Source organism: Zalophus californianus, chromosome 2 (genome assembly GCF_009762305.2).
Source record: "Zalophus californianus isolate mZalCal1 chromosome 2, mZalCal1.pri.v2, whole genome shotgun sequence".
NCBI classification, from domain to species: domain Eukaryota; kingdom Metazoa; phylum Chordata; class Mammalia; order Carnivora; family Otariidae; genus Zalophus; species Zalophus californianus.
In genome coordinates, this window is record NC_045596.1 from 21,279,349 (window position 1) to 21,306,652 (window position 27,304).

General features: G+C 47.1%; 1 protein-coding gene and 1 long non-coding RNA gene across 2 annotated transcripts; one reads left to right on the plus strand and one right to left on the minus strand.

The window, feature by feature from the left end:
- Nucleotides 1-15,794: 15,794 nt before the first annotated feature.
- CCKAR (cholecystokinin A receptor) lies at nt 15,795-26,785 on the minus strand. The gene is made up of 5 exons (XM_027597280.2): nt 26,659-26,785; nt 25,712-25,963; nt 22,410-22,671; nt 20,420-20,547; nt 15,795-19,323 (listed from the first exon to the last, which is right to left on the minus strand). Exons 1-5 carry the CDS (start codon nt 26,768-26,770, stop codon nt 18,791-18,793), a joined length of 1,287 nt encoding a protein of 428 aa, XP_027453081.1. The 5' UTR covers nt 26,771-26,785; the 3' UTR covers nt 15,795-18,790.
- LOC113924046 lies at nt 19,184-20,874 on the plus strand. The gene is made up of 4 exons (XR_003520519.2): nt 19,184-19,438; nt 19,821-20,005; nt 20,366-20,642; nt 20,738-20,874. It is a non-coding gene; the product is annotated as an uncharacterized LOC113924046 (long non-coding RNA).
- Nucleotides 26,786-27,304: the final 519 nt, after the last annotated feature.

A 27,304-nucleotide genomic window follows, 5' to 3' on the forward strand; every position in this document is an offset into this window, starting at 1 on the left:
AGCGAGAGAGGGAACACAAGCAGGGGGAGTGGGAGAGGGAGAAGCAGGCTTCCCGCAGAGCAGGGAGCCCGATGCGGGGCTCGATCCCAGGACCCTGGGATCATGACCTGAGCCGAAGGCAGACACTCAACCGACTGAGCCACCCAGGCGTCCCTTTAAGTGATTTTTATTTTTTATTTTTAAAGATTTTATTTATTTGACAGAGAGAGAGAGAGTGAGAGAGAGAACACAAGCAGGGGGAGAGGGTGAAGGAGAAGCAGGCTTCCCGCTGAGCAGGGAGTCTGATGCAGGGCTTGATCCTGGGACCCTAGGATCATGACCTGAGCCGAAGGCAGACACTTAATGACTGAGCCACCCAGGTGCCCCATCTAAGTGATTTTTAAAAGCAGGTGTCTTGAGGTGCAAAGCGAAGGTACTACAGGGTGGTATGCAAGGCATTCTCATTTCAGCACGCCTCACAGTTCCAAATGGGTACAGTCACCAAGGATGAAAAGCAGGTTCCATGTCTCACTAAAGTGAGTTCTGCACCAATTAGGAGAAGAAGACTTCGTTTCTGGAGGGTTCGATCATATCTTAGAAATGAACAAACAAATTTTTATGACATCCTGGGCTCTGAGTTGATTAATGAGCAGTGAACATGGACGGGCCTGGAAAATGTTTGATGGGATAGTAGGAATTTGTCTTGTCTTAGACATCTATCTTTAGGGTTTGTTTATGTAGTTGGAGATTCAGAAATGAGGCTGCCTTCCCATCAGTCAGCATCGTGTTCTGTTGTGTCTCCTCAGGCCTAGCAGGGGAGCCAGGAGGATTGCAAAGGAGAGGAGGTATTACTGACAGGTCCGTAACACTGGTCGGTGAGCCAGCCAGGCTCATGCTCCCATTTTGTGTGATGCTACTGGACCATCCTAAGCCCAGCTGATTGGTCCAGCATGGGCATCTAATGGGGTGCTTGTCAATTCACTGGGGGCTCAGTTAGGAATAGCAGGGGTCTGAAGCATGGCAGCCAGAAAATGGGCTAGTGAGGATGTGCAGAGGCCCAGGCAGCAAGCATCAGAGGGAGTGGGCAGGAGTCCATGTGTTTGGAACAGTATATAAGGAGATGGGAACTTGAACTGGAGCAAGCTCAACCTATTTCAACCTTTCCTTTGATAATAAGAATCACTCAGGATGAGGGGGTGGGGGTGTGCTTATTATAGAGATAACCAGGTCTCTCCCCAGAAACTCTGATTCAGCGGGTCTGGGGTATGAGTTTCTTTATTTCTAACAAGCTCCCCCAGGGTACTGATGGGCTAGTCCTTGGACCACACTTCAAATAACAAGGGCTTAAAGCCCTTTCAACTGAAAATTCTACAATGGGTTTATGTCCCTGGAACAACTCTAGTTTGTATGCAGTAGAGAAAAGAAGACGGACACCACTATTTCCGTAGGGCTGTCCTATGGCAGTCTTGTGCTTGACTCTACAAAATCTATCTCATTTAATGCCCTTGATACCCAACCTTGTGAATGTCTTATAATTCCTACTGTACAGAAAATGAAAGTGAAGTTCAGAGAGGTTAAGTAACTTAACCAAGGTGGAACAGTTAACAGGTGAAGGATTTGGGATTCAAAACAACTTCAGACTGGTCTAACACTCATTAATTTTTTAAAAAGATTTACTTATTTATTTATTTATTTGAGGTGGGGGAGGGGCAGAGGGAGAGAGAGCACATCCAAGCTGACTCCCTGCTGAGCGTGGAGCCCGACTTGGGGTTGAATCTCACGACCCTGAGATCAGGACTTAAGCTGAAACCAGGAGTTGGACGTCTAACCGACTGGGCCACCCAGGTGGCCCCTCGTGCTCATGAATTAATTAGACTAATTCATTAATCCAAAAAGAATTACTAAATATATCTATGAACCTGGTCCTGTACGAGGCATTAGGATCTGAGATGGGTAGAACAAATGAGGCGCTGGTGCTCATGGAGCTTAGAGTTAAGCAGGACAAATGATGTTGAAATGGGAAATGACACCAGGAGTGAAAACAGATCCCCAAACTGCCACTTGTCACTGGGTCCATGGCTGCCACCCTGGTCTCTATCTCCCTCATCTCTTGCCTAGGGGACTGCGATGATCTTATCCCCTCACATGCAACTCTCCTCCCCAGATCTTGACGTTCCTTGCTCTTCGGTTTCGGTTCCAATGTCACCTGCTCCGGGAGGCAGCGTATTGCATAACAGGTAAAAGTGCGGACGGTCGCAACAAGACCAGGCCTGCATCCCAGCTCCTCTACTTCCCAGCTCTGTGATACGGGGCACGTTACTTGGCTTCCCTGAGCAAGAGTTTCCTCATCTGTAAAAGGGCAGGACTAGGACCTCCCCCAGAGTTGCTGTGAGGATTGAATGAGCGAATATACATGAAATACTCACAGTAGTGTTGGTCATAGGGTAAGCAGCGTGGAAGCTTCCGCTTCTGTTATTCCCTGACCGTCTGACCGAATAGTAACACATCTCCTCTTATCCACATGGACCGTATCGTCCTGTTTTGTTCCCTTCATAGTCCTTTGTACCAAACCACTATGTGTTTACTCATGTATTGTCTGTCTCCACACCTCGGGGATCTAACCAGGGAACCCGAGCATTGTCTGTGTTTCATTTGTCTCCAAGTCCTGGAGTGGGGCTTGGCACATAGCAGGTTCTCAATAACTCTTTACTAAAGGAATGAATGGATGAACATAGAGTTTGGGTCCCATGGCAGAACAGAGCTGTTTTCTCCAGCCCATGCCAGGCAGTTAGGAATGGCTGCCTTCTACGGATACTGATTTTGACCCAACTATGTGCTTTATCTGCGACATGAAAGCTACAGCCTTTGCCATGAAGAATCGAGGATGGAAAGAAATAGATGGGCTTTGTCGGTGTCCATTGACCTCTTCCTTGAGTAGTTTGAGCCTTCCTGGAAAATCTTTAAGGGCTTTAAGCCCAGAAGTCAAAACTCAAAGCACACATAGTTATCAAAGGTTAGGGCCAGCAGTCTGTCTTGGATCATGTTGGTCCATGTCATGCCCTTGACATTATATTTAAACATAGATTTTTATATTTAATAAACAAAAGGGCCCTGAGAGATTCTCTGGAGCCTTGCGCTAACATTAATCATCTTTCCAAACACATGCTGCCATTTGGACTGGGGATCTGGCCAAACTTTCTGGGAGGGCTGGGGAGGGGGAGAAGTCCTCATACACCCAGCTAGAATTGCCAACCCATGCTTCTACTTTTTCAGAGCAAATGCTAGAATGAAACAGAAGCATAGATTTTGCCATGCCCTTCTTTCAGTATTTTAAGCCTTCCCCCCAAAACAGCTACATGTTGGGGTCTGCCCCACCCTAGGCTACTAGGACTGTGAAATCAGGAGACCTAAAAAAAAGTGTCCCCCGTTTATAAATGCCTTTCTCACCTGCTAGCTGATTCCTGAAATCCTAATAGCAAAGCCTTTCTTTTCACAAAGAGACAGTCACTTGAAAAGCACGTACATTTGGGAGGGGAAAGTCTGTAATTGAAATTCAGTCTAAGAGATGAGAGGTTGACCTCAGACCTTTTAGGCTGAAAGATTTTGATAGGGAGAAGACAGAGGACAAAGGACGGGAGACACAGAGAGAGAGGTGGTAGGCAACAAGGAAAGGGCCCTGTGTCAGTCAGCTATTGCTACAGTAAAGCTGTGTAACAAATCATTCAAAACTCAGTGACATATGTGAAGCATTGATTTCTTGCTCAAGTGTCTGTTGGTCAGCTTGGGTTCAGCTGATCCATTCTAGGCTCTGCTCATCTTGGTTCCAGATCTGCCTGTGTGTCTGTCATCTTTCTTGGATGAGCTGCAAGCTGAGGAGTAAATGGAAACAATGCTTCTTCAATCTTAGGCTCAAAACTTTCTCACTATCACTGTCCCTCTCCCAAGTTCTTTTGGCCAAAGTAAGTCACACGATCAATCCCAGAATCGAGGGGGTAGAGAAGTACATGCTTCTCATGGAGGAGCTGGTGGTGTCAAGAGAAAAGATATTTGCTGAATGATAATTTAAACTTCCACAGGTAACCTGGGTGTTGAAGCCATCATTGTGCCAACCTCACAATGTGCCTCACTTTGCGGTAATCCCTTTCAGTTTCACTGGGTTCTCACAGAATTAGGACCTTGAGTCCTAAATGGTGCTCAGGGTCTTTGGGTTGTGTTACCCTCTCATGCACCATAATTATAGTCAGCAAAGGACTCCCCATTCCTCACTGTTCCTCCCCTTTCCACCACTCACCCCAGATGCCAGGACTCCAGGTCCTGCTTCTCTATTTCTCTGGGCTAAAATTTATCGGATTCCATTTCCTTCTCTAGGACTCTCTCTTTTTTTTTTTTTAAAGATTTTAATTTTATTTATTTTGAGAGACAGAGAGCGTGAGCACATGAACGGGGGGAGGAGCAGAGAGACAAGCAATCTCTCTGCTGAGCAAGGAGCCCCATGTGGGGCTCCAACCCAGGACCCCAGGATCATGACCTGAGCCGAAGGCAGATGCTTAACCAACTGAGTCACCCAAGCGCCCTCTCTAGGTGCCCCGGGAGGGGTGGGGGGGTGGGGACAACACCACCACCCTCCCCAATAAAAAAACCAGTCATTGTCCAGGATACCTGAATTTCTTAAAATGCCCCTTGTAAACATGAGGGGTAAGAGGGCCAGGAACTGGAGTTTCAGACTCACTCTAACAAGATTATCTTTGCCACAAGAAATTCAATAATGAAGGTTATTTTCATACTTAATGAGTATAATTTGTTATTGCCAAGGTAAAAATAAGAAATTGACAGATCAAAACAGACAGCCAGGGGTGCCTGGGTGGCTCAGTTGGTTAAGCGACGGCCTTCGGCTCAGGTCATGATCCTGGAGTTCCGGGATCGAGTCGCGCATCGGGCTCCCTGCTCAGCGGGGAGTCTGCTTCTCCCTCTGACCCTACCCCCCTCATGTGCTCTCTCTCTCTCTCTCATTCTTGATCTCTCAAATAAATAAATAAATGAATAAATAAATAAATAAATAAAATCTGTAAAGAAAAAAACAGCCACAGGCCTAAACAGATTCCCGTGTGCCCCAAGTGCGCATGCGCGGACCCTCTCGCCTTCGGCCTCTATCGTCGCTGTGCCTGCGGCTGGGCACCCACTTAGGGAAACAAGATGAATGGCAACCATCAGGGGCTGCAGGACACAGGGGCGGCGTGGTTCTTCCTCTGGTGGCCTTGGTTCTTGACTACAGTCGGCGAGACCCGCGCACCTGCCGCCCATCCCAGCCCCTCGTGCACCTGCAGGACCCAGTTCCCACTGTGAACGCTCCCCCAGTGGGAGCGATGGGGTGTACGGACGCTCCCTGGCAGGGGCCGCTTGGGGGCGGGGGGAGACAGGAGGGTGAGGTCACGCGTGTTGGCCGGTAAGTTCACTGGGGGTGTGAAGGAGCCTCAGAAAGAAGACATAGAAACACTGGCTTCCCAGTTTTACGGGGAATAAAAGCCTGGTGGGTCCACCTTTAAAAGTATCGTTGGGCGGGGCAGGGAAAATGACATAACTAGCCCATGGGGTCCATTTCCCTCTGGGCTTTTGTTCAAACGGCGTGGGGGCTGGTCGGTGTCATTCACGCCTGTCTTGGACACACCCTGAGCAGAGGCCCCTGGAGACATTCAGAGGGCGCCTGGCCTGCCCTGCTCCTGCTTTGGATCGAAGGGTGGAGACAGGAACAGCAAGCAAGCAAGGTTTGCAAATGCGAAGCAATGCCGCACAAAACTCCCTGTGCGGGGTCAGATGGAGCGGGTGGGGTTGGAGTGCGGGGGGGTGTCAGAGGGCGGGGGTCAGATGGCAGGGAGTCCAATGGTGGGTGTCAGATGTCTACAGAAGATTCTTTTCTCTGCCTTTGACCACATTACCTCTTGGTCTGTCCCAGCCTGTGACTCAGCTGCCCCACAGCAGCTCATGGGCAGGAGCCTGTGGTGACGTCTACAGGGAGTCAAACCTAAAGAACAGAAAGCTCCAGAACAGAGATTCTGAAAGTGCATCCTATGAACCATCGCATAAATATTATCGGGGCAGTTGGTTAGTAACGCATATTCGCGAGCCCCACACCAGCCCCCAAGGATGAGGCCCAGGAATCTGAATTTATATCAAACTCGTCCCCATGTTGTCCTACAAACTAATGTTTGCGAACACTTTCTTCCCTTCACTTTTTACCAGGGCATCCCTGCAATATTGCCTTGGGCTGGGAAAGTGGCGCTGCTTGTCCCGTTCCGAGGACGTACATTTTCTGAGGGCAGGGTTGGGTGGCATCTGGGAGCTTAGAATGGCAAATGCCACACTGCTGTGTCTGTGAGTGAGACCTGTGCCTTATTTTCTGTCATAGGCACAGGCGTAGGCTCCTCTGTCCCTGGAAGCTGGCCTGCCCCATACACTCATGCTTCCCATGTACTCGTCCCCTGTGATTTTTGTTCCCTGGCTGGTAGCACTTTTGCACATTCAAGAATTGGCCTGAGGGGCACCTGGGTGGCTCAGTTGGTTAAGCGACTGCCTTCAGCTCAGGTCATGGTCCTGGAGTCTCGGGATGGAGTCCCGCATCGGGCTCCCTGCTCAGCAGGGAGTCTGCTTCTCCCTCTGACTCTCCCCCCGCCTCATGCTCTCTCTCTCTCTCTCTTTCATTCTCTCTCTCAAATAAATAAATAAATAAAATCTTTAAAAAAAAAAAAAAAAGAACTGGCCTGAAAACCTGGGCACCTGCTCAGCCCCCTACTGGGGACTCAGTTTCCTATGAGGGACTTCCTTTGATGGGTCCTTGTCCTGCACCTCACTCACTTGTCCCTCTTCCGAAGGGGCCAGTGAATGCGTGTGTCTCAAGTGGGACTTCCTGTGTGTCACTGTTCCCCCGCTGGACCAGAAGAGGGAGAAATGAGAGGCGGGGGGGGGGGGGGACCATGGAAGCCAGAGAGAGGGGGGCGGGGTTTGAAGAAGCTAGGCTGCTGGGGTCTTATACATGGAGGGGTCAAGAGCCAAGGAAGGCAGATGGCCTCGAGAAACTGGAAAAGGTGAGAAATGAGTTCTCCCCTAGAATTTCCAAAAGCAATACGGTTCTACTAATGCCTTGATTTTAGCCCAGTGAGACCCATCTCGGGCTCTGACCTCTGGGGCTGTAAGAGCGTGAACGTATGGTGTCATCCCAAGCCATGACGTCTGTGGGAACTGGGTACAGCAGCAACAGGAAGTGAAGACAACACGGCCTCTTTGCCTTGACCCCAGATGAGGGGCTGCAGGGCTGGGACCCGCCAGGGACACATCACCCAGAGGCACCCCCTCCCTTCCTCCTGAACTGGTTCAGCACCTATTATGCGCCAGTGCCTACCTGTCCTCTGGGGGTGCGGTGCCACATCCGGTTTGATTTCTCTTCTCTCATTTTCCGGACCTGCCTTCCCTGCCCCCAGCACGTCCCCAACGCCCCTGTCCCTGGATGCGGTGGCCAGGGGTAGCAAACAGAAATATGTTACATGGGACATGCTTCTAGGGAAACACTATTCACAGGGAATCTGAAATTCAAATTCAAGTGGCCCCTTGTATTTTCTCTGGCGACCTTACACCTGGAAGGCGCCCAGGAAAACACCTGCTGAAGTAGGTCTTGGGAGCTGTTGGCCCCAGGCCAGGGAATTTTTCCGCTGGGCTGAAAACCCATCACTTGCCCATCTCGTTTATTTATCCCCTGACCAGCTGTTCCCTTATCACAGCTGCGGTTCTGTGCTGGAGGGATGAAATTAGAGCCCAAGTGGGAGAGAGCAGTTGAGGGAAACGAGGTCTGGGAGCAGGTGGAGGGACTTAGCCCAAGCTCCCGGGGGGTTCTGGCTGGTGTCCACGGCAGGGCTTCTGGGAGGCCCCGTCTTCTCTGACCAGCTCGGGCTGGTTCTGGGCCACAGGAAGGAGAGCGGCCCTCTGAGTGCTGCCCCCGTCGGGGAGGGAGATGGGTTAGTCAGCTCCGGCCGCCAGCACAAAATGCCACAGATTGGGGGGCCTCAAACAACAGAAATTCATTTTCCCACAGTTCTGGAGGCTGGAAGTCCAAGATCAAGGCGCCGGCAGCACTGGTTTCCTCGGAGGCTTGCACATGGCCGTCTCTTCACCTGGTTGTGTCTCCTGTGTTGCCACATTCCTGGTGTCTCTCTGTGTGTCTCATCTCCTCTTAGAAGGACACCAGTCAGATTAGATTAGCATCTCCCCAGATGGCCTCATTTTAACGTCATCACTTCTTTAAAGGCCCTCTTTTCTTTCTTTTCTTCCTTCCTTCCTTCCTTTCTTGTCAGAGAGAAAGAGAAAACACAGCAGGGGGGAGCGGCAGGCTGAGGGAGAAGCAGGCTCCCTGCTGAGCAGGGAGCCCGATGCCGGACTCCATCCCAGGACCCTGCGACCATGACCTGAGCAGAAGGCAGACGCTTCACCAACTGAGCCACCCAGGCGTCCCTAAAGGGCTTCTCTTCAAATACAGCTGCATTCTGAGATCCTGGGAGTTAGGGTTTCCACATGTGAATGTTAGAGGGACGCAATGCAGCCCCCAACAGGAGACATGTTGGACACACTGTCCCCAGGGTTTCCTCACAGCTACATGCTGTGACCCACGGGGAGGGCTCGCATATTCCTCACCAGTGGGCCTCCACCAGACCGTGGAGTTGTATACACCAGGGCCGAGGTCCTGGCTGCACAAAACCTGGAAGGGGTACCATGGTTGCTGCGGAAGCGACTGAGTGAATGTCATAAAAAGCCCAGCGGGAGGGGCCTTCGGAAAACTCATCTCAGGACTGAGGAGGGCGAATGGCGGGAGGTCGGGAGAGACCTTTGGTCAGAGGGGGCTGATCCTCCCAGAGGAGATTTGGAAACTATGACATCACAGTCCTCTACTGCAGGGATAGAACCTACTTGGGGCCTTTATTTTTGAGCTGGGAAGATTGGAAAACTCCAGTCATCTCAGCAGGCCTGAGGATCCCCGGGATGGCTGCTTGGACAGGCCAGCCTGGGAAGGGCTGACTCTTACATGGGGTGAGGAGTTGTTCTGATGTAGGAGAGCCAACAAGCCCCAGGCCCCGGCCAGCACAGCCTGGACCAATGCATCTCTGGCAGAAAACCACACAGAGAGAGGCTGGTGGCCTGGGTCTGGTGGCCTGGTGTAGTGCATGTAATGGAGAGCCTCATGGAAAGTGGTCTGCTCACTCAACAAAGCCAAGCGCACGGCAAGTCTGGAAGGTAAGGCCCTGAACTTGTGATGCCAAGCTCTATTCAAATCACTGGCTAATCCTGATATATTGACTGATATATTCACAGGCCCTAGGATCACAGTTTATTAGTCCTAGAATGAAGCTAAATTAGTGGTTTTCAAACCATGTTCTGTGGAACCCCTTGGGTTCTGAAACTAAGATTTCAAGACAGTGTCTCAGAGCCCCATTCCTTCAACTAGAACAACTATACCATTATCTCTTCCCTCTTTGGCCTTCCAAACAGAATTGCTTAGGGGAAAAAATGAGAAGTTTCTCTTTGTTAAAATTTAGAAACCACTAATTTAGTCCAAATATTTTATTTTAGAGGTAAGGGATTCATTCATCAAACATGTTTTGAAAACCTCCATATATGATGCTCTGTGCTAGATTTGGGGGTTGTTTGTTATTGAAGCAAATGCAATAAAAACTGACCAGTAAATCCAGAACCCCCAAGCAGATTTCTCCCTGCATTTCCTTGGTGCCTTAGTCCATTTGGCTGCTATAACAAAAGTATCACACCCTGGGTGACTTACACAAACATTTATTTCTCACAGTTCTGGAGACTGAGAAGTCTAAGATTAAGGTGCTAGTAGATTCAGTGTCTGGTGAGAACTTACCTCCTTGTTCATAAATAGCCAAGTGACCTCAACATGGTGAAAAAGGCAAGGGAGCTCTCTGGGGTCTCTTTTATAAGGGTGCCAATCCCATTCGTCAAGGTGCTGCCCTCATGACCTGATCACCTCCCAAAGACCCCACTTCCAAATACCATCCCATTGAGGGTTAGATTTCAACATAGGAATTTTGAGAGGACACAAACATGTCTATAGCAATTGGCTAGAACCAGTGGTGTGTTAGAATTGGCTTTTATTGGCTTGCAAGAGCCAATTGTTAAATTTTCAGGAAACTTGGTAATAAACACTCAAAATGCCTCACTTCCTAATTATTTTACTACACTTAGCTGTTATCTATGCCCTTGATGTCACTGTGTTGGAAGGGTGGAAATACTATGAAACAGTGTGCTACTGCACATCTCCTCCAAGTTCCGTGTCCAATGATGTCTTACTGGTGACTTGAAACTGGCCTGGTGGGAGTCATGGTACCATGGAAATCAGCAAATTTTTGCTACAAATTAAGGCTTTTTTTTTTTTTTTAACTGGAGGGTACATTGTTAAACGTTACTGGTGAGAACTGAAACCCAAACTTACCCCTAAACTAACAACTAATAAAAGAGAATGAGCTTGTCATGCCTAGTGTAGCTCCACCATGATTTATTCCTCAGAACTGGACTTTTTTCCCCCCTGGACATAATGCCTGTATATAATGCAAACAATGAGGAGCAGGGTGGGGGAAAGAGGTTTTGGTGGACAAAGGCAGTGTTATGGGAGCTCAGAGGAGGGAGAAAGCCTTTCCAATAGAAGATTTTAGAGGTTTTGGACATTTGGGTGGTTCAGCCATTAGGCGTCTGCCTTTGGCTCAGGTCATGATCCCAGGGTCCTGGGATGGAGCCCTGCATCCGGCTCCCTGCTCCACGGGAAGCCTGCTTCTCCCTCTCCCACTCCCCCTGCTTGTGTTCCCTCTCTTGCTGTGTCTCTATCTGTCAAATAAATAAATAAAATCTTTAAAAAAAAAAGATTTTGGAGGTTTTATGGAGAAGTTAACATGTGAGCTGAGCTATGAAGAGTGATAGGGTTTTATCAGGAAGTGCTAAAGAGAAAAGGAGCACGTTGCAAACTTGGGGAGGCATGAGTGCCAGAAGATGTTTGGGGGAACACCAGATCATTCTGTTCTGAACGAAAGAAGAGCCTGATTGATAAGGAAGGAAGTTGGGAAGGAAGGTTGACTCCCAGTTGCTGGGGACTTTAATACCAGGCTAAGGCAATGGGAGAGTGGGTGAACTGGAGGGGAGAGAATTAGGGGTTGAGAGGCCAGCTGAACAGCTACTGTGGCTTTTTGGATGATAAGTACAGAGGGAATTCTGATTAGAGTGTTCTCAATAACAACCCAACACACCAGCCAGACTGGGCGCCTAACTGACACAGGTGTGTTAGATATCCCTTATGATGGCTCTCGTTCCCTAAGTGCGTACTCTCTGCCAGATCCCCTTCACGTGTAGCACATGTGTTGAAAGATTTGGCTGAATCATAGGAAACAAACTGAGGGTTGCTGGAGGGGAGGGAGTGGGGAGATGGGGTAACTGGGTGATGGATATTAAGGAGGGCACATGACATAATAAGCACTGGGTGTTATATAAGACTGATGAATCTAAAAAAATATCTGCATCAATCAGGAAATAGCTTTATTTTTCTGTCTTCAATCCCTATCTGTTAGATTACCCCAGCCCCCACCATAATTATCTCTGGTGGCTCCCAGAGCTTTCCCATCTCTTCCCCGTCTCTTTTTTCTCTTCATTAGAACAACTTAATTTTTTAGGTATTAAATATGACATAAATCAAACCTTTTACCTCACATCCAGTTTGCAGCTTCTCCCCTTTCAAACTCTAAGTCAGACTGGTCCCAGGCAAGACATCTACTGGGGAAGCAGAAGCTGATGGCCTTTTTTCCCCCCTTTCTCTCTTCCTTGCTCCATCTCCTCCTCTTGAGGCTATGGGCAGGGGGGTAAGTGGTAAAATGGCAAAAGTGAGGTTGTTTGTGATTCTTCCTCAGTGGACAAATCACCTTCATCCTGCCAGATGTGCAAATGCTGGCTCTTTCCCCTGGGGGGCAGCACTGTAGGTTTTTCAGAGCCTTCTACCAACCCTCTTACCATACCCTGACCCCCCAACCACATACAGTGTGCACCAATACTGCATGATTTTCTGAGGTAGGTGATGCATTCTCCAGTCAGCTCCTGTCCCGTTGGCACAGCTCCCATGACCACTTGCTGTTCCAGAATGAGCAAGCCTGGCTATTCTCTTTGATGTCTGCTGTGTCCATGGAACCAGATCCTCTTTCCTCTCTGCTGTGGACTGATATTTGTGTCCCCTTGAAATTCACATGTTGAACCCCAATCCCCAGCGTGAGGGTATTATTAGGAGGAGGGGCCTTTGGGGCATGAGGGTGGAGCCCTCACAAATGAGATTAGTGCCCCTGTAAGAAGAGACAGAGGGAGTCTCTCTCCTTCATTTGAAGCAAGAGGGCATCCTTCTGTGAACCACGAAGAGGGTCTCATGATGAACCAAATCAGCCAGCACCTTGATCTTGGGCTTCCCAGCTTTCAGAACTGTGGGGAATACATTTCTGTTGCTTAAGCCCCCCAGTTTAGGGGATTATTGCTATAGCAGCTCAAACCAACTAAGACACTCTCCATCCTTGGGAAGCCAGTGCCAGCCAGGCTCTTCTTGAACACTTTACAACATGAGATAAAAGAAACAAATCCTGAATCCAGGAGACACAAGTTCCCTTGGAACTTTTCCCCAAACCGAGGTCCCATGAAAAGAAGGACGAGATGTCAGTTTTCCATTCTGGCAAAAATTCCACCCTCTCCAGATGTTTCTGGAAGTCTCTCTTGCTTGGTTCTATGGTGAGAGGAGTAGACAATGGCACAGAATTCCCCACCCGCTCAATTTACAGCACTCTTCAGAGAAATCCTCTCTCTTTCTCTTTTGTGTTCATACAAGCAGGAGAAAGGTGAAGAAACATGTATTCTAGAACAAGTCTCACTGTCTCTTCGCAAATCAGGGGACTGCAGCGAGTCCCCCTTTTGGAATGTTTGATGACTTGCCACTTCTGTCTACAGCCACAATCTGAGTCCAAAAAGTTTCCTTTAAGATCCTTTGATATTATTTTAAATTCAGTATCATTAATTTCCTTCACACCCCTGAGGTGAGTTCTATGGACAAGGACTGCACGCTTGGCCCCCTGCGTAATGGCCTCCAGTCCTACAGCTGGTGAGTGCTGCTGGGTCTGGGTTAGGAATTCAGTCTAGGAATGTCAACTTCCTGACATCAAAGTCCACGTTCTCCACTGCTTTCGGATACCACCTTGTAAAAGATGAGTCCGATTCTGAGCCTGAGGATGAGAGAGTGAGGGTACCATGGGCAGGTAGAGAGAACCGGGAGAAGTGTTGTGGGATATGACAAATGGCTCCATCTCAGATATGATGAGTTTGGGGCCGGGTAGAGGGGCGCGGGGGGGGGGGGACATCCGGGCATCCTAGTGGTGCCCTGCAGGTGACAATAATCTGCCGATTTCACCAGGAAAGGGGGACTTGCTAAACAGGGATCCGGTGAGCGGGCAGAGTGGGGAGCTCTGCACTGCAGGCTGCTGGGTAAATTGGCCCTGTGTTTGTCTCCTCTCCGATGATTCTGAGAGAATAGATCTGCCTTAATAATGTCGATGATCCACGAAGGGGTGAAAGCTTGTTTACTGACATTATCTCTCGGCTTCCCTGTGAGGTGGCAATGTGTGTTATCTTTCTTCTAAAAATAAACACAGGGCTAGCAACATCCAGGTCACTGTGAGCAAAGCCAGCTTTCAAATCCTCCACGTCCAGGGAGCTCAGAGAGAGGACCACCGTCAGCGGAGGGAGGGAGGGGAGGGGGACACAGACGGGACCTCTCTTCCTTGGGAACGTCATAGCACAAGGACTAGGAACTGGAAAGCATCACTGGAAACAGAACGGCCGGCCTGCCTTCTTGAAGCGCTAGCTGTCACCTCATCTCCACAGCAGCCTGGCGACATTAGAATGGGCCCCCATCCTGTCATTGACCAGCTGCGGGACCTCGGACACATTACCACGCCCTCGGAGCCTCAGTTTCCTTACCGGTGAGATGTGCACCATGGTGCCTCCCACACCTTGCTTTGAGAAGTAAATGCATAGCAAACATTTGTTCCTCCTTTTAGGAGTATTTCTTGTCACCTGCTGTCACCTGCAGTGACTCGCCACAGTGCATAAAATAGGCTTTAATCAGTGTTGGTCCCCTCTTACCTAGGCTAAATTTATCTCAGGAGTGGCTTTTTATGCAGGCATTCCAAGGGCAACGGGGGCTGGTGTTGCAGGGACTGGCTTCCCACAGATGGCTCTGGGCAGCTGGGGCCTAGAAGGGGCTGAGGGCTGGCAGAGTCCTCTCTGGGCCCTGTGCTTTCTCGCCCTGGCAGGCTTCTCACAGAGGTGTTCCAGAGGTCAAGGCTTCCTCAGAGGTGGTTCTGTGCTTGGGTGTCAAGGAGATTCCTCCGATTGCAAAGTCAACGGAAGCCAATGAAATTAAAGAGCAGGTGTGGGTTAAGAAGAGGACACAGCAAATTCTGAGCCACCAAGTCACAGAGTATCAGAGAAACAGTGTGGCTGCCCATCAGCATTGTCCTTTGTCAAGCACCACTGCATACTCTGTGCAAGATGCTCGCCCTGCCCCCAAGTGGCCAGGAGAGAACTAGCATTGAGGAACAACTCCATTCAAATGTATTCACTCGTTCACTCATTCATTCACCGCCCCCCCCCCCCCCGCGCCCAAACACTTACGAGCACCTCTATGTGCTATGGGTGCTGGATAATTCATGCTTGTCTGACCTCTCTTCCTGGGCAAGAAGGAGGAGCTAGGAATCCTCACAGGCTGGGCTTTAAGAGAAGCCGTGTGGGGCGCAGCTGGCCCTTCGCTACAGGAGCTGGTCTAGGAAATTTGCAATCGATATTCCATTTGAGGGTGGCTAGGACGCCAGGGAGGCCAGACACATCCAAATCAAGGAAGCAGAGGGATGGAGCACCTTGGTTGGAGCAGAAATGCTGTCAGAGGGGTCATACAGGAGAACAATGGATGGGAGAGAAAAGCTAAGGGCACCAAGTGGGCTTCCATAATATTTACAGCCCTAAGGAGTCAGTTGGGTACTTTAGATGGATTAGGATCGTTGTGATGGTTCTTTGCTATTCTCCTTACAGAGAATGAGGGCAGGGAAGAGCAAAATCGAAGGATATGGTAGACCAACCCCTCCCCCACTTTTCTATCTTGCTAAAAAACATACAATGTTAAATTTACCACCTTCACCATTTTTAGGTGTACAGTTCAGTACTGTTAAGTATTTTCACATTGTTGTGCAACAGATCTCCAGAACTTTTCATCTTGCAACATGAAAACTCTATACTTGCTAAACACGAACTCCTCCTCCTCGCTTGCTCCCCCAGCCCTCGGTAACCGCTCTTCTACTTTCTGTTTCTATGACTTTTGACCACTTTAGATGTCCTTTGCCTGGTCCTTTTAAAAAATCTGTGTCTAGCACTGTTCACAGACGCAATATCCTCCCATTAGTAACATCTCCAGTTGCACATGCACACCCCCACGCCCCCACGCACACGCACACACCCGCGCACACACATGCATGCGCACACACACACACACACACACATACCCAGGAAGAGAGCAAAGGAAAGGGAGAGATGACAGCAGATACTCACATAGCCAGCTCTTGGGTGTTGGGAAAAGCCTTCCAGAAATTCTGGATACTCCCCCAAGAGTATGCCCCCTTGTTGAGAATTGCTACTGTGGATGGCAAGAGCGCTCTCAAAGCATAGGGGGCAGAGCAGAAGTCAGTCACAATATTTATTGAGCAATCCCAGTGTGCAGAGTGCTGGGCAAAACACTGGAAGGAATTACAGTGGAGGTTGGAGGTTCAACAGCTACTGTCACGTGCCTCATGATTACATTTTAACCGAATGGAGGAGATACATGTTAAGCATAGGCAAACATGTGTGACCAACATATAGATACATGCATTGCTCATTCACCACTACAAGTTTATCATGAGAAATTACCACAGTAACGGGGGCACCAGAAACCATTGGGACATATCGGTTAAGTAAAGATCAAAGACACAAGTTGTAATTCACTGCACTGGGGTGATGTGTGGAAGCTACCTGAAAACACTAGAAAACACCAGGAACTTCGTGAATCTGTTTTCTTAACTGTATGGGCCGCTTTTGTTCCAATTCAAATTAGTAATCCACTGCAGCATGAAATAACGGCAGCTGATTCCACAAAGTACTTGAATAGCTTTATGTTAATAAAAATGTTTCTTAAGTAAAATCAGCCTGTTGACGATACCGTTCCCAAAGGTCAGACACAGATTCTGAAAGTTAATAGCATTTTTCTTCTTTTTTAAAAAAGCTTCCATTATATGAAAGACCATCCAAAGAATTTTAGTGAACAGAGGCATATTACTGTCCTATATCTGGGAAATCTTATTTATATTTTTGTGTACTTTTAAAATTATTTTAAAGTAGGGTTGCCAGATAAAATGCAGGATGTACGTTAGTGCATGGGGCATACTCATGCTAAAAAAATATTATTTGTTACTTATTTGAAATTAGAATTTAACTGGACATCCCGTATTTTTATTTGCTAAATCTGGCACCCCTATGCAGATGTTAACACACCTTTGGGACTTCCAGACTTTCCCAGTAATGGGGGGAGGGCCTAATTTATCTTTATTTATAGGCTAACACTGTCAAAGGGGAAGGCTTTTTCTTCTGGAAGGAAAATTGTAGATTTTGTAGAATTTACTTAAATAATGGAGACAATTTCACATCTTATTCCTTTTATCATTTAGCAGTACGTGCTTTAGTCCATTGAATTTTTTTATCTTGAAATATTTGAGATGACTGGTTATAAATACTAACATGACACGGCAGCCTGAGAAATAGAAAAACTAACATCTGGCTTGAAAAGTCCCCTATAATAAATGGTCATGTTCTCATTAATGTTTCGTCTGTTAGCACACAGCCATCCCACCCAAAAAATTAAATGGTGACACATCTTAAATTACACAATATCCCTTCCCCTGTTCATGACCCCTTCTTGCCACTGTCTTCCCTTTCTCCTTTTCACACGGATTTTTTTTTTCCATGATTGAAATCACTGACCTTTGTGCATCCTGAAGAATGTCAGGTCTGGAACAATGGATGGTCATGGTCCCATGAAAGCCCGGAAAAGAAAAGCTCACTTGTCAGACACTTGGAGGCATGGACACTATGAACTTCTTCCTTCCTTCCTTCCTTCCTTCCTTCTTTCCTTCCTTCCTTCCTTCCTTCCTTCCTTCCTTCCTTCCTTCCTTCCCTCCTTCCCTCTCTCCTTCCTTCCCTCCTTCCCTCTCTCCTTCCTTCCCTCCTTCTTTCCTTTTTTATTCCTACACTAGCATGTGCACTTGTTTCTGTCAAAAATGCCTGTGTTAATTTATTTAAATAGTCAAGACAATATTACCCTGAAAAAAAAAAAAAGAAAGAAAAAGAAGGGCTGGCGGAGCGGATTGATACATTCTATTCTAGAAATATACTCCCTACTATCTAAATTTATAGCTCATGTCTTATTTTAATTGAGATTTCTGAATTGGAGGAGAGAGATTTCAACCCTAGTTTTGCAAGGAAAAGTTCACGTGGAACTCTAGCTGTTGTGAAGGAATGTAAAATGATAACAATTACTGAATTCCAACATCCATTCACTATTTTTTTTTCTTTTTTAAACACACTGAAGAATATACTTATATGTAAAGAACAGACTTATATGTTTGGTTTGTACATATATACCAACTTAATACAATTACTGACAAATACATAGATTATATTTAATGGGACAGACAGCTTTGACCTTCAAAGCTATTTGCGAGTGGAGTCCGAGTGTGCCAGTTTTTCTTCTGGGACTGACTATACATGTTTCTGCTTCCACCCTTGGACAGGTACACATAGGTTACAACTCTCCTTTGTACCTGGAGTCCTTCTGGGAAAGAGGCAGTGCCAGATGAGTCTGAGAAATTGAGGCAAAGAAGCCATGGGGTTCCATATCGCCATATAAAGTTGGAGTTAAGCGATATATATCATTAAAGTAGAAAAAATTTTCTGCGTGCCTTCTGGCTCTTAATGTAATGATGGGAAGATGGCATTCCACTCAGCTATTTGCCGCAAATCTCTTTTCTTTTTAGAAACATAAATTCCCAATTCAGTCTCTTTAGATAACATTCCTTATGCTCTCTTGGTGACACCATAAAATTACGTCTCTGAATGGCCCTGGCCAACCTCAAAAAGAAAAAGTCAGGCTGTTGTCTTACTTCAGAAAAATGGCCAGAAGGGGGTTTGCTTCATGTCCCCTTTTTGTGGTCATGATGAGGGTGGTGGCTACACTATGTGCATGATAGACTCTTCAGAGGCAAAGCAGCCTCCACACTTCTGCATCAGCAGATGAAGCAGAGCCCAGAACTGTGTCACCAGGGGGAATGAGAGCCCACCGTGGATGTTCTAGAAACTTCTAAAGCTTAAGTAGGGTTCACATCTCCATTTGGACCACGTGTTTGGCCTCGCATTTGTAGTATGAGCCCTGTTGGACTCCTGTGACTGGCCTGTTGAGGTGTTTCTGATGGTGAATGTTACTGAACCCTTCCTGCCTGAATTGCCCAGAAACCAAGTCACAGCCCCGCTCTGCGGGAGTTTCTCCCGGAACCCGGATGAAGGATGAAAAGCAGACAATGAACAGTTCCCATGGGCAATGGAATCTTCCTTCGGGTCTCCCCCCTCCGCCCCTCCTTCCTGCGGCGCTGGAGGCGGGCCCAGCTCAGGGGGGCGGCGCCGAGGCGCTCATGTGGCTGTAGGAATACCTGGACAGAGAGGCGCCCGTGGTCCTACCTTCTTCCTCCTCTCCCACCTCTCCTCTCGCTCCTGGGGGACCGGGGTTGGGGCAGCAGGGGAAGGTGGCCATGAAGCCGAGGCGGAACCGTTTGTTCATGAAGCAGTAGATGATGGGGTTGACGCAGGAGGAGGTGTAGGACAGCAGGAGGATGAAGGAAATGGGGGTCCCTGAGAGGCGGCGCTCGGCCGAGGCCGTGTCATAGGCCCGCCAGGCGTTGGCGCTGAAGATGGGCATCCAGCACAGGAAGAAGAGGACCACGATGACCATGAGCATGCGGATCACGCGCTTCTTGGCCATGAGGTTGGCGGTGGAGCTGCTACTCCTGATGCGGTTGACCCCGCCGCTGCTGGGGGTGGACAGCTGCTGAAGCTCCAGCTTCCTGCGGGGCTTGGCCTTCTGCAGGTAACACCCATCGCTGTCCTCATACCGGCCGCTGCTGCCGGTGCTTGGTTTCCTGTCTGGATGGGCAAGTGACATGGCTTATTGTTGGAGATGGGTCACGCGGGGCAGACGCCCCCTCCATCGAGGGGATCAAACCAAACTGGAACTGAAGCAGGGGGCAGGTATCCTTGGGTAAGTACTGATCTCCAGTAGTCCTTTCCTTCAAATGGAAAGCTACTTTAATAAAATAATGTGGGGTGCCTGGGTGGCTCAGTTGGTTGAGCCTCCAACTCTTGGTTTCCGCTCAGGTCTTGATCTCCGGGTCTTGAGATCCAGCCCTGCACTGGGCTCTGCACTGAGCCCACCAGAGTCTGCTTGAGATTCTCTCCTCTCCCTGTGCCCCTCCCCTCACTCTCTCTTGTCTCTCTCAAATAAAGAAGTAAAATCTTAAAAACAACAACAATAGTACATAGTCTATCATATACATAGTATATAATAAAAAATATTTTATGGATGTCAATTATAAGGATAAGAATTACTAAAGAATGAATATTCACACTCTTTCTTTTCCCAGATCCTCAGGGGAAAGGTCCCTGCTTGCTTTGTAAGCTTCCAGAATGCTTTTACTGGGAAACCTGGATAATGAGCAAAAATCAACCAAAACCAAAGAAGCCCTGGAGACATATAAGTTGCCGTAAAAGAGCTGAATGAAGGGGTGGAATGAGAAGGGCAAAAAGTTATATCGACAAAGGTGTCGGGGTAAATTGTAGTGGCTAGCGGATTACAGTGAGTGGGAAGAAGTTAGGTTTTGGGCAACTGCAGGGTGACAAGGAAAGGAACGACAGAGGATGGGGGGTTGGAGTTACAATTCCCTGCAGTTGTGGAAGGAGGGGTCCATTGGAATGCAGCACTGCAGACAGCGAGGGACACACGGGCCCTCAGCTGATAACTGGGTATATGCATGTTAGGTCCGCTTTGAGAGGGACAATTTCTCCATTTTACAGATGAGGGAATAGGGACACTAGGTCTCTTGACTGTGCCTTACGACACAGAGTCTCTCCCAAGGATACTTCCAAAAATCTCCAACACACACTCTGGGTATAACTATTTCTGTTATAGGAACCAAGCTCTTGTGATATTTTGGCATAAACCATACAGCAAAGAGGTAGTTACCCCTAGCAGACTTCTTTTGGAGAGCATCAAACTTTATTCCTTGGTAAAGTTCCAGAGAGATCAATCCATATGCCACCATCATCACGATCCCGGGAATAAGAAAAAGAATGAGTAACAGGAACGTGTGCCTAATAAAATAAGAAGAAATTCAATAACCATCAACTCTAGTATTTCAAACTCAGGATGGAAAAGATAGGATTCATCTCCATTTCAACTGGTCTGGGTAAAGACATTAATTACTAGTATTTAATAGCCTTGGAAATACTATATCTGGAGGTTCGGTTATTCGAAGTTGCTTATTTCTCTTCTTTTTTTCAGATAAAGTCTATTATGAAGGACTAGTTAAGTTGGAAAAGGCTGGTGTGTTCTGTGCCTGAAACAAGCCTTCATGTGAAACCAATGAGAACTTAAGAACAGCAAAGGCATGTGAATAATCTCAATAAAGCTGTTACCAAAAACATAAATACTGATAAGAGCTTACATTCATCGAGGACTTACTGCATGACACACTAGGCTAAGCATTGTATATATACTAATATTTCATATATATATATATGCAACACTAGATTTAATTCCCATAGTAACCTTTGAGGTAGGTACTGTTATCATAATGCCTATTTTATACGTGAGGAAACAGATTTATAGAGATTAAATCATTCATCCAGAGTCACACACCGAGTGGCAAAGGTGGGATTTGAACCCAAGGAATACATGATTCTAGAACCCATGCTCTTAGGCATCACAACACACTATTTGTTGACTTTACAATAACAGAACCATCAAGCGCATAGGTAGGGATGATGGATGGCCTCCGTGGTTTTGCAAAATAGGGTGTTCTGGCTGTTTCTGACCCATTGTCACAGTGGTGGGCTCCTTCTAGTGCCTGGTGGGGCAGAGCTATGCTTTCTCTAAACATGTTTGATTCCTGAAGCCCCACAGCCTCCTTTATGAGTCTGGCCCCTAAATCATTTTTGCAGTCTGGCATGTGTAAGGTTACAGGATTAGGCCATAAAATTGTCAGAGACTCACAGTGGCTGGCCATTTCTCATTTCAATTGGACATGTTTTGATAAGATTCCTTTTCAAGTCTTGGAAATGTTTCTCTCATTTGCAACATAACCGTGTGTGTGTGTGTGTGTGTGTGTGTGTGTACTTGGTTGAAATAAAAAAAAAAGGAAGCCAAAGAAAGCAGAGATTATCTCAGTTTTGAGCCGTTTTTGAATATCTAGTTCCCTGATTCTAAAATATGCCTGGAATTAGTAAACGTAATACCCTGCATTTGTATTTTTTTAGAATATTTAATGACATATTCATACACAGGCTCTCCTTTGACTCTTATAGTCACCAATGAGGTAGATTAAAAAAAAAAAACTCTATTATATCATTGCATAAAGAACCTGACCCTCGGAGAGGTTATTTGCACTTGTCCAATGTCAGTCAGCTAGTAAGCAAAGAAAGTCTTAGAATCTCGCGTGTTTATTTCTAGTGAAGTGTTCTGTGCCAGTACTGTAGCTGCAGCTCTAAAAAAAGAAAAACCACACAGGATTTGGGACTCATTCTCTGCTTTATCTGCAGTTCTTAGAAAAATCATAGCCCTCCAGATGCTGTAGCCAACCCCCTGCTAGACCATCCGGAGGCATTCGGCATAGCGGGTAAGCAGAGAGGCTCTCTCTCTTCTAGTTTTGTGACCTTGAGCAACTCACTTACCTTCTCCATGTCTCAGTTTCATCATCTGCAAAACGGGAACAATAACCGTACCTACCCTATCGGGTTTTAAGAGGATTAATTGAAGTCATATGTGTATGGCATTTAAAACAGAACACTTAAGTGTCTGCTATCACTATTATCCTAAAAAGAAGTTAGAATAATCCTCCTCAAAGTCTCCTGGACACGGACCTCCCCCAGCCGCTCTGGACAATACATTCCCGTTTTTATAAAAACTGCACACTGTGACAAGTTGTGTTACTCAAGTAAACACCACGCCACCTTACCAGGACTGCTGCATGACATCATTTGGCAGTAGAAAGCGGCACATATTGGCGGTCTGGTTGTTATGTTTGGTAAAAGGCACCAGGTTGCTATAAATTGGGTACGGAGTCATAATAGTGAAGGAGAGGCACCAGGTCATGGCAATCACCTTCAAAGCATGGGATTTGGTCTGCCAGACCCGGGACTGCAGGGGTTTGCAAATCGCACCGTATCTTTCCAGAGATATGGCTACCAGATTAAAGGTGGATACACTCACAGAGGTGCCTGGGAAAGGAATAAAGAAGTTGGTTATGACGGCTCTGAAATCCCAAGTTTATTTGCACATTAGCTTAAGCATATCTGCTCTGCACAGGTTTGATATTGAGGGACAACACTCAGAGGGGAAAGAAATATCATGTACCTGTATTTTTTTTTTTTAAATGATTGATTCCCAGCTTCGCTTCAAAAAGGATTTAAGGCAGTTAAAGAAATGTATTTATGAGTATGTCTGATTGCCCACTTTTAGATACGTTTATTGAACTTTGATTACAACTGAACTCCTTCTCAGACTGAAGTTGCTCATTAATTAATAACCAAGGGGTTGAGATACGTTCCTCTCCCACAGAAGAGGTTTTTGAGTCGCCTAGAGAGAAGCTCTCATTTTGAGCATAACCTGGAGTTAAGTTGACCTAATAACCCAGATTCTTAAGGACTGTGACCCTGAAAGGTCCCTGGGGTCTGAGCTGGAGGCATTAAAACTTTCCGAGAATTTCTAGTACAAACTGTTTTTAAGAATGAAACATAAATTTGAAAAAGCATTTTGTTGAAAAAACACATAGTAAAGGAAGGATAAAGGGAGGACATGCTATACTGTCACTAAAGGTTGCTCCTGGCCGGAGGACTAGAACTTTCCTTCTTATTGTTTGCTTTTCTGTATTTTGTAGAGCGAGCATGCATCATCGGCGAGGAAGACATCACAAAACCTCATTTACAATGATGTGCTTAGGCAGAGTCAAAAAAACTTAATTTTCTTTAACTTTTGAATTTTCTGTGTGTATACTTATTATCACGTCTTATCCCCTAAAAATTCTTTACCTAGTCACCCATGGATTCTGTCAGTTTTTCTGATTATCTTTAGCATGATTTCTTAAACCTTAGAATGAATCTAAGTTGGGGAGAAGAAGCTCTTAGCCTGGGGCCTTTTATGGGTATAAATAGATTCTCTGAAACTGTGTATAAAAATGTTCTCTTTTCTAGGGTGAAATACTTACAGTATTCCTTAGAGACTTGAAGGAATCTACAACCCCAAAACCATTAAATAAAAACTCATGTTCTGAGACAGGATAGCTGTGTTTTCCTGCACTTTACCCCAAGGAACTGATGACACTGAGATTACAGGGAGTTTAACCCGGGCATCTTCAGAGTCAAATCTGTATAATGGGCTCATTGTTATTATAAACCCACCATCAGGCAAGAACTCTTTCTTTTCTTTCTTTCTTTCTTTCTTTTCTTTTCTTTTTTCTCTTCCTTCCTTCCTTCTTTCCTTTTTTTTCGTTTTTTTTTTTTTCCTGGCTGCATATAAGGAGTTTAATGAATGTTAACTGTTAGGAATAGTATTGAGGAGAACACAAAATCAAGGGCAGAATCAAAATCCCCGGATTTAGAAATCCAACAAAACCATTACGGTATTGCAAACAGCTTCAGAATTTTCTTGCTTTTCATTTTAGCTATTTTTAAAAACTTTTTTTTTTAGGTGAAACATCACAAAAAATTAACCATTTTCAAGCGGCAATTCTGTGGCCTTCGGCACATTTACAGAGTTGTGCAATCACACAAGCACTTGTTTTAAATCTCCTTTCACGGACCCTACTTAAGATTCTTAAATAATATTATCACAAGATACATATGGGTGGGCCATGAAAGCCGAAAGCGCGAGGAGATGCTAGTTAACTGTTATTGCTTCATTGTTTAATAATGATCCCTTTCATTTGTAAGTCCGTTTTTATTTTCAGAGCTCTTGGACAAGGACGGACACTTTCTTGGTTGTTTGTCCGTCGCACACGGATCAGTAATTCATCATCGTTTTGTGAGGGCTGGATCCCCCTGCCTCGATGGGGAGAAATCAAGGCTTTGAAAGCTTTCCCGTCACTGAGGACGGCCCCAGGCCAACGCAGCCCTGCCCGTGTTGCAAGGCTGAGGTTAGAACAAAAAACAACCCTCCCTCATTTCCCGCCTCTCCTCCTCCCCGCAGCTAGTACTCAGAAGGGGAAAGGCCCAGGGCAGTCTGGCAGACAGAGGGACAAGAAACATCTTTGTTCGGCTTCAGGGGAACCCCAGCAGCTGGCAAACTGGGGCAGCGTCCTCACCCACCACTGTGGTGGCTCCTGATCTAGGTTCAAATCTCAGCTCTGTGGCTTACCACCTGTGTGTCCCCGGGGCACATGATTAACCTCTCCGTGCCTCTGTTCGCTCCTCGGTGAGACGGGAAAGAACAACTGTATTTTATTTCGCAGGGTTGGGTTGGGAGATGAGATCGTGGGAGTAAAACACTTTGTACGACATCTGGTGCATAAAAAATACTCAAAAATCTCGGCTCTTGGGATTTGTATTTATCATCATCATTTTGTTTGGCAGATTGATCTGCATGTCTCAGCCAGTCAGGGGGAGCTTAATGACCCACAGGCTCTGGGAGCAAAATCAGCTCCTCAGTTAGTGTCAGAGGACTCTCTCTCTCTCTCTCTCTGCCTGAGAGGGTCCCAGCCCCTGGGGATCAGGCTGGGAAGTGAATCCTGAGACAGGAATCTAGAGCTGGGATGAAACTCATTTTCACATAGCCCCTGTTCCCTAGGAGAGCAGGAGCAACAACAGAAAGAACCCTCCTCCACCACCCCCACCACCCCCAAAAGCCATGGCTCAGCTTGGGCAGAGCTCAGACTACGACCAGTGGCTTCCAGGAAGGGACAGAGTCGCTTGAATCATTCTTTCTTTCTAGCAGAAGCAAGCAAAACCAACCTCTTCTGTGGTTGCTTAACAATTTATTCCACTCTGAGAAACTGACCTCTGAAACAGATGACACACAGGGGACTGACTTCTGGCGACACGTGAGGACCGACCTACCTTAAAGTCAGCACCTGCTTCCTTGCACACAGCCCCAAGAAGCCAGATGTTTTTTTGTGTTTTTTTGGTGGGTGTTTTGTTTTTTTGTTTGTTTTTTTTTTTCTCACTAAGCAGGACGCCTCTGCTGAGGCTGTCAGGGGTTGGGAAGGTCTGGGGCCGAGTGGGGTCTGGGGCGAGCTCCAGAAATAGTCGCCAGCAGCAAACTCACCCATGAAGTAGGTGGTGGTCTTGCAAACAGCACTCCCGAAGATGAAATCCTTGAGCAGGTTGGGGATGAGGTTGAACGGCATGCAGAAGAGGCAGAGCATGAGGTCGCTGACCGCCAGCGAGAGCAGGAAGATGTTGGTGACAGTTCTCATTCTCTTATTCCGAATCAGCACGGTGATGACCAGCGTATTCCCCAGCATGCTGAGCAGGAAAATCACGGAGTACAGGAGAATCTGCACGGCCGGCTGCCACTCTGCAAAGAGTAACGGGGACGAGACAGAGGGACGGAGGTTATGGGAACAGAATGTTAAAACCTTAGCACACGAAATGAACGGTGATTTCCTGCAGTTTTTTTTTTTTTCAAGGGTCTACAATCACTGAACCCGACTATTGCTCTATCGACAATATTTTGCAGAAACAAACTGAGGAGCGCACGGAGTGACTCCGTTGCTTCCGAGAGGTTAATTTGTTAAAGGATCACGCAGGGAACCACTTTTTCTTAAGAACAAAGCTTCTCCAGTGACTAGTGATTGCTTTCTTTTCCCAGCTGCTAAGCATGATTTCACTTTAATCACTTTTTCACGCTGGATTTCCCCCAAGAAAAGGTGACAGCTCGATTGTGACAACACCTTTTCTGTGATGCTGGTAAGTTCCACCTTTGACACTTGTACCCCCTTCTTATGACACTTCAGCTCCTCCTCCCTTGGCTTTTGTCCCCCCCCTCGCCCCCATGTCCTATACACCCATCTCAACTCTCCTGTGGGCAACAATCAGGGTATTTGACTCAGTTTTGCTTTTTGATCTGTTATCCAAACTTGTGAACGTATGACTTTATCCAGCCTGGTCTCAAGAGGACTTTGTTATATTTTCTCTATCAGCCTCGTCTTAGCTGATTTCTCCCTCCCCTCGATCATTCTCTGAATTAAAATAACAGCGTCTGACACCTACCTTTGGAAGGTTGGGGCTGATCCAAGCAGAAAAGCGTCTCATTTTTGATTCCCAGCTCACAGGGAGGGGTGATGTCGCTTCCATTCACGAGAAGGCTGTCGACCACATCCATCCTCACCTGCTGTTCTCCAAGTGCTGGCGAGCTGGTGAATTGCTCACCCTCAGCTCATTCCTCTAATGACCGGAGAGCCTCCCAGACGCAACCTGCCGTGCAGGGACAGGGAGGGAGGGATTTCCAGGTGTGGGCTTCTGCAGCCATTCCTAAAGGCGACGTGAGTTCACCCCGCTCGGTCCAGCTGGGCAAGCATTTGCTCTCCTGTCTTGGAAAAGGCAGCTCAGGCAAGCCAAGCCTGCTCCACCTTCCGAGCCCACCCCTCCCATTCCTGGGCCAGTCTTAGGGCCCTGAGCACAGAGAGCTGGACTGCGAGTTAACCCTTCCCGGAGTGTCACTGCTCTTATACACACTTGTACACACACGGATACACATGCACGAACACAACACGCACGCTTCCCTGGTACCTCTCTACTCTGTATAGGAACCTGTCACCAACCCAGACACATGCAGAATAGAGCCCAGGCTGCCTGTGTGAGACAGGAACAATTAACACGGTAACAGATACCATAATGCAGACCATCAGGACTGAAG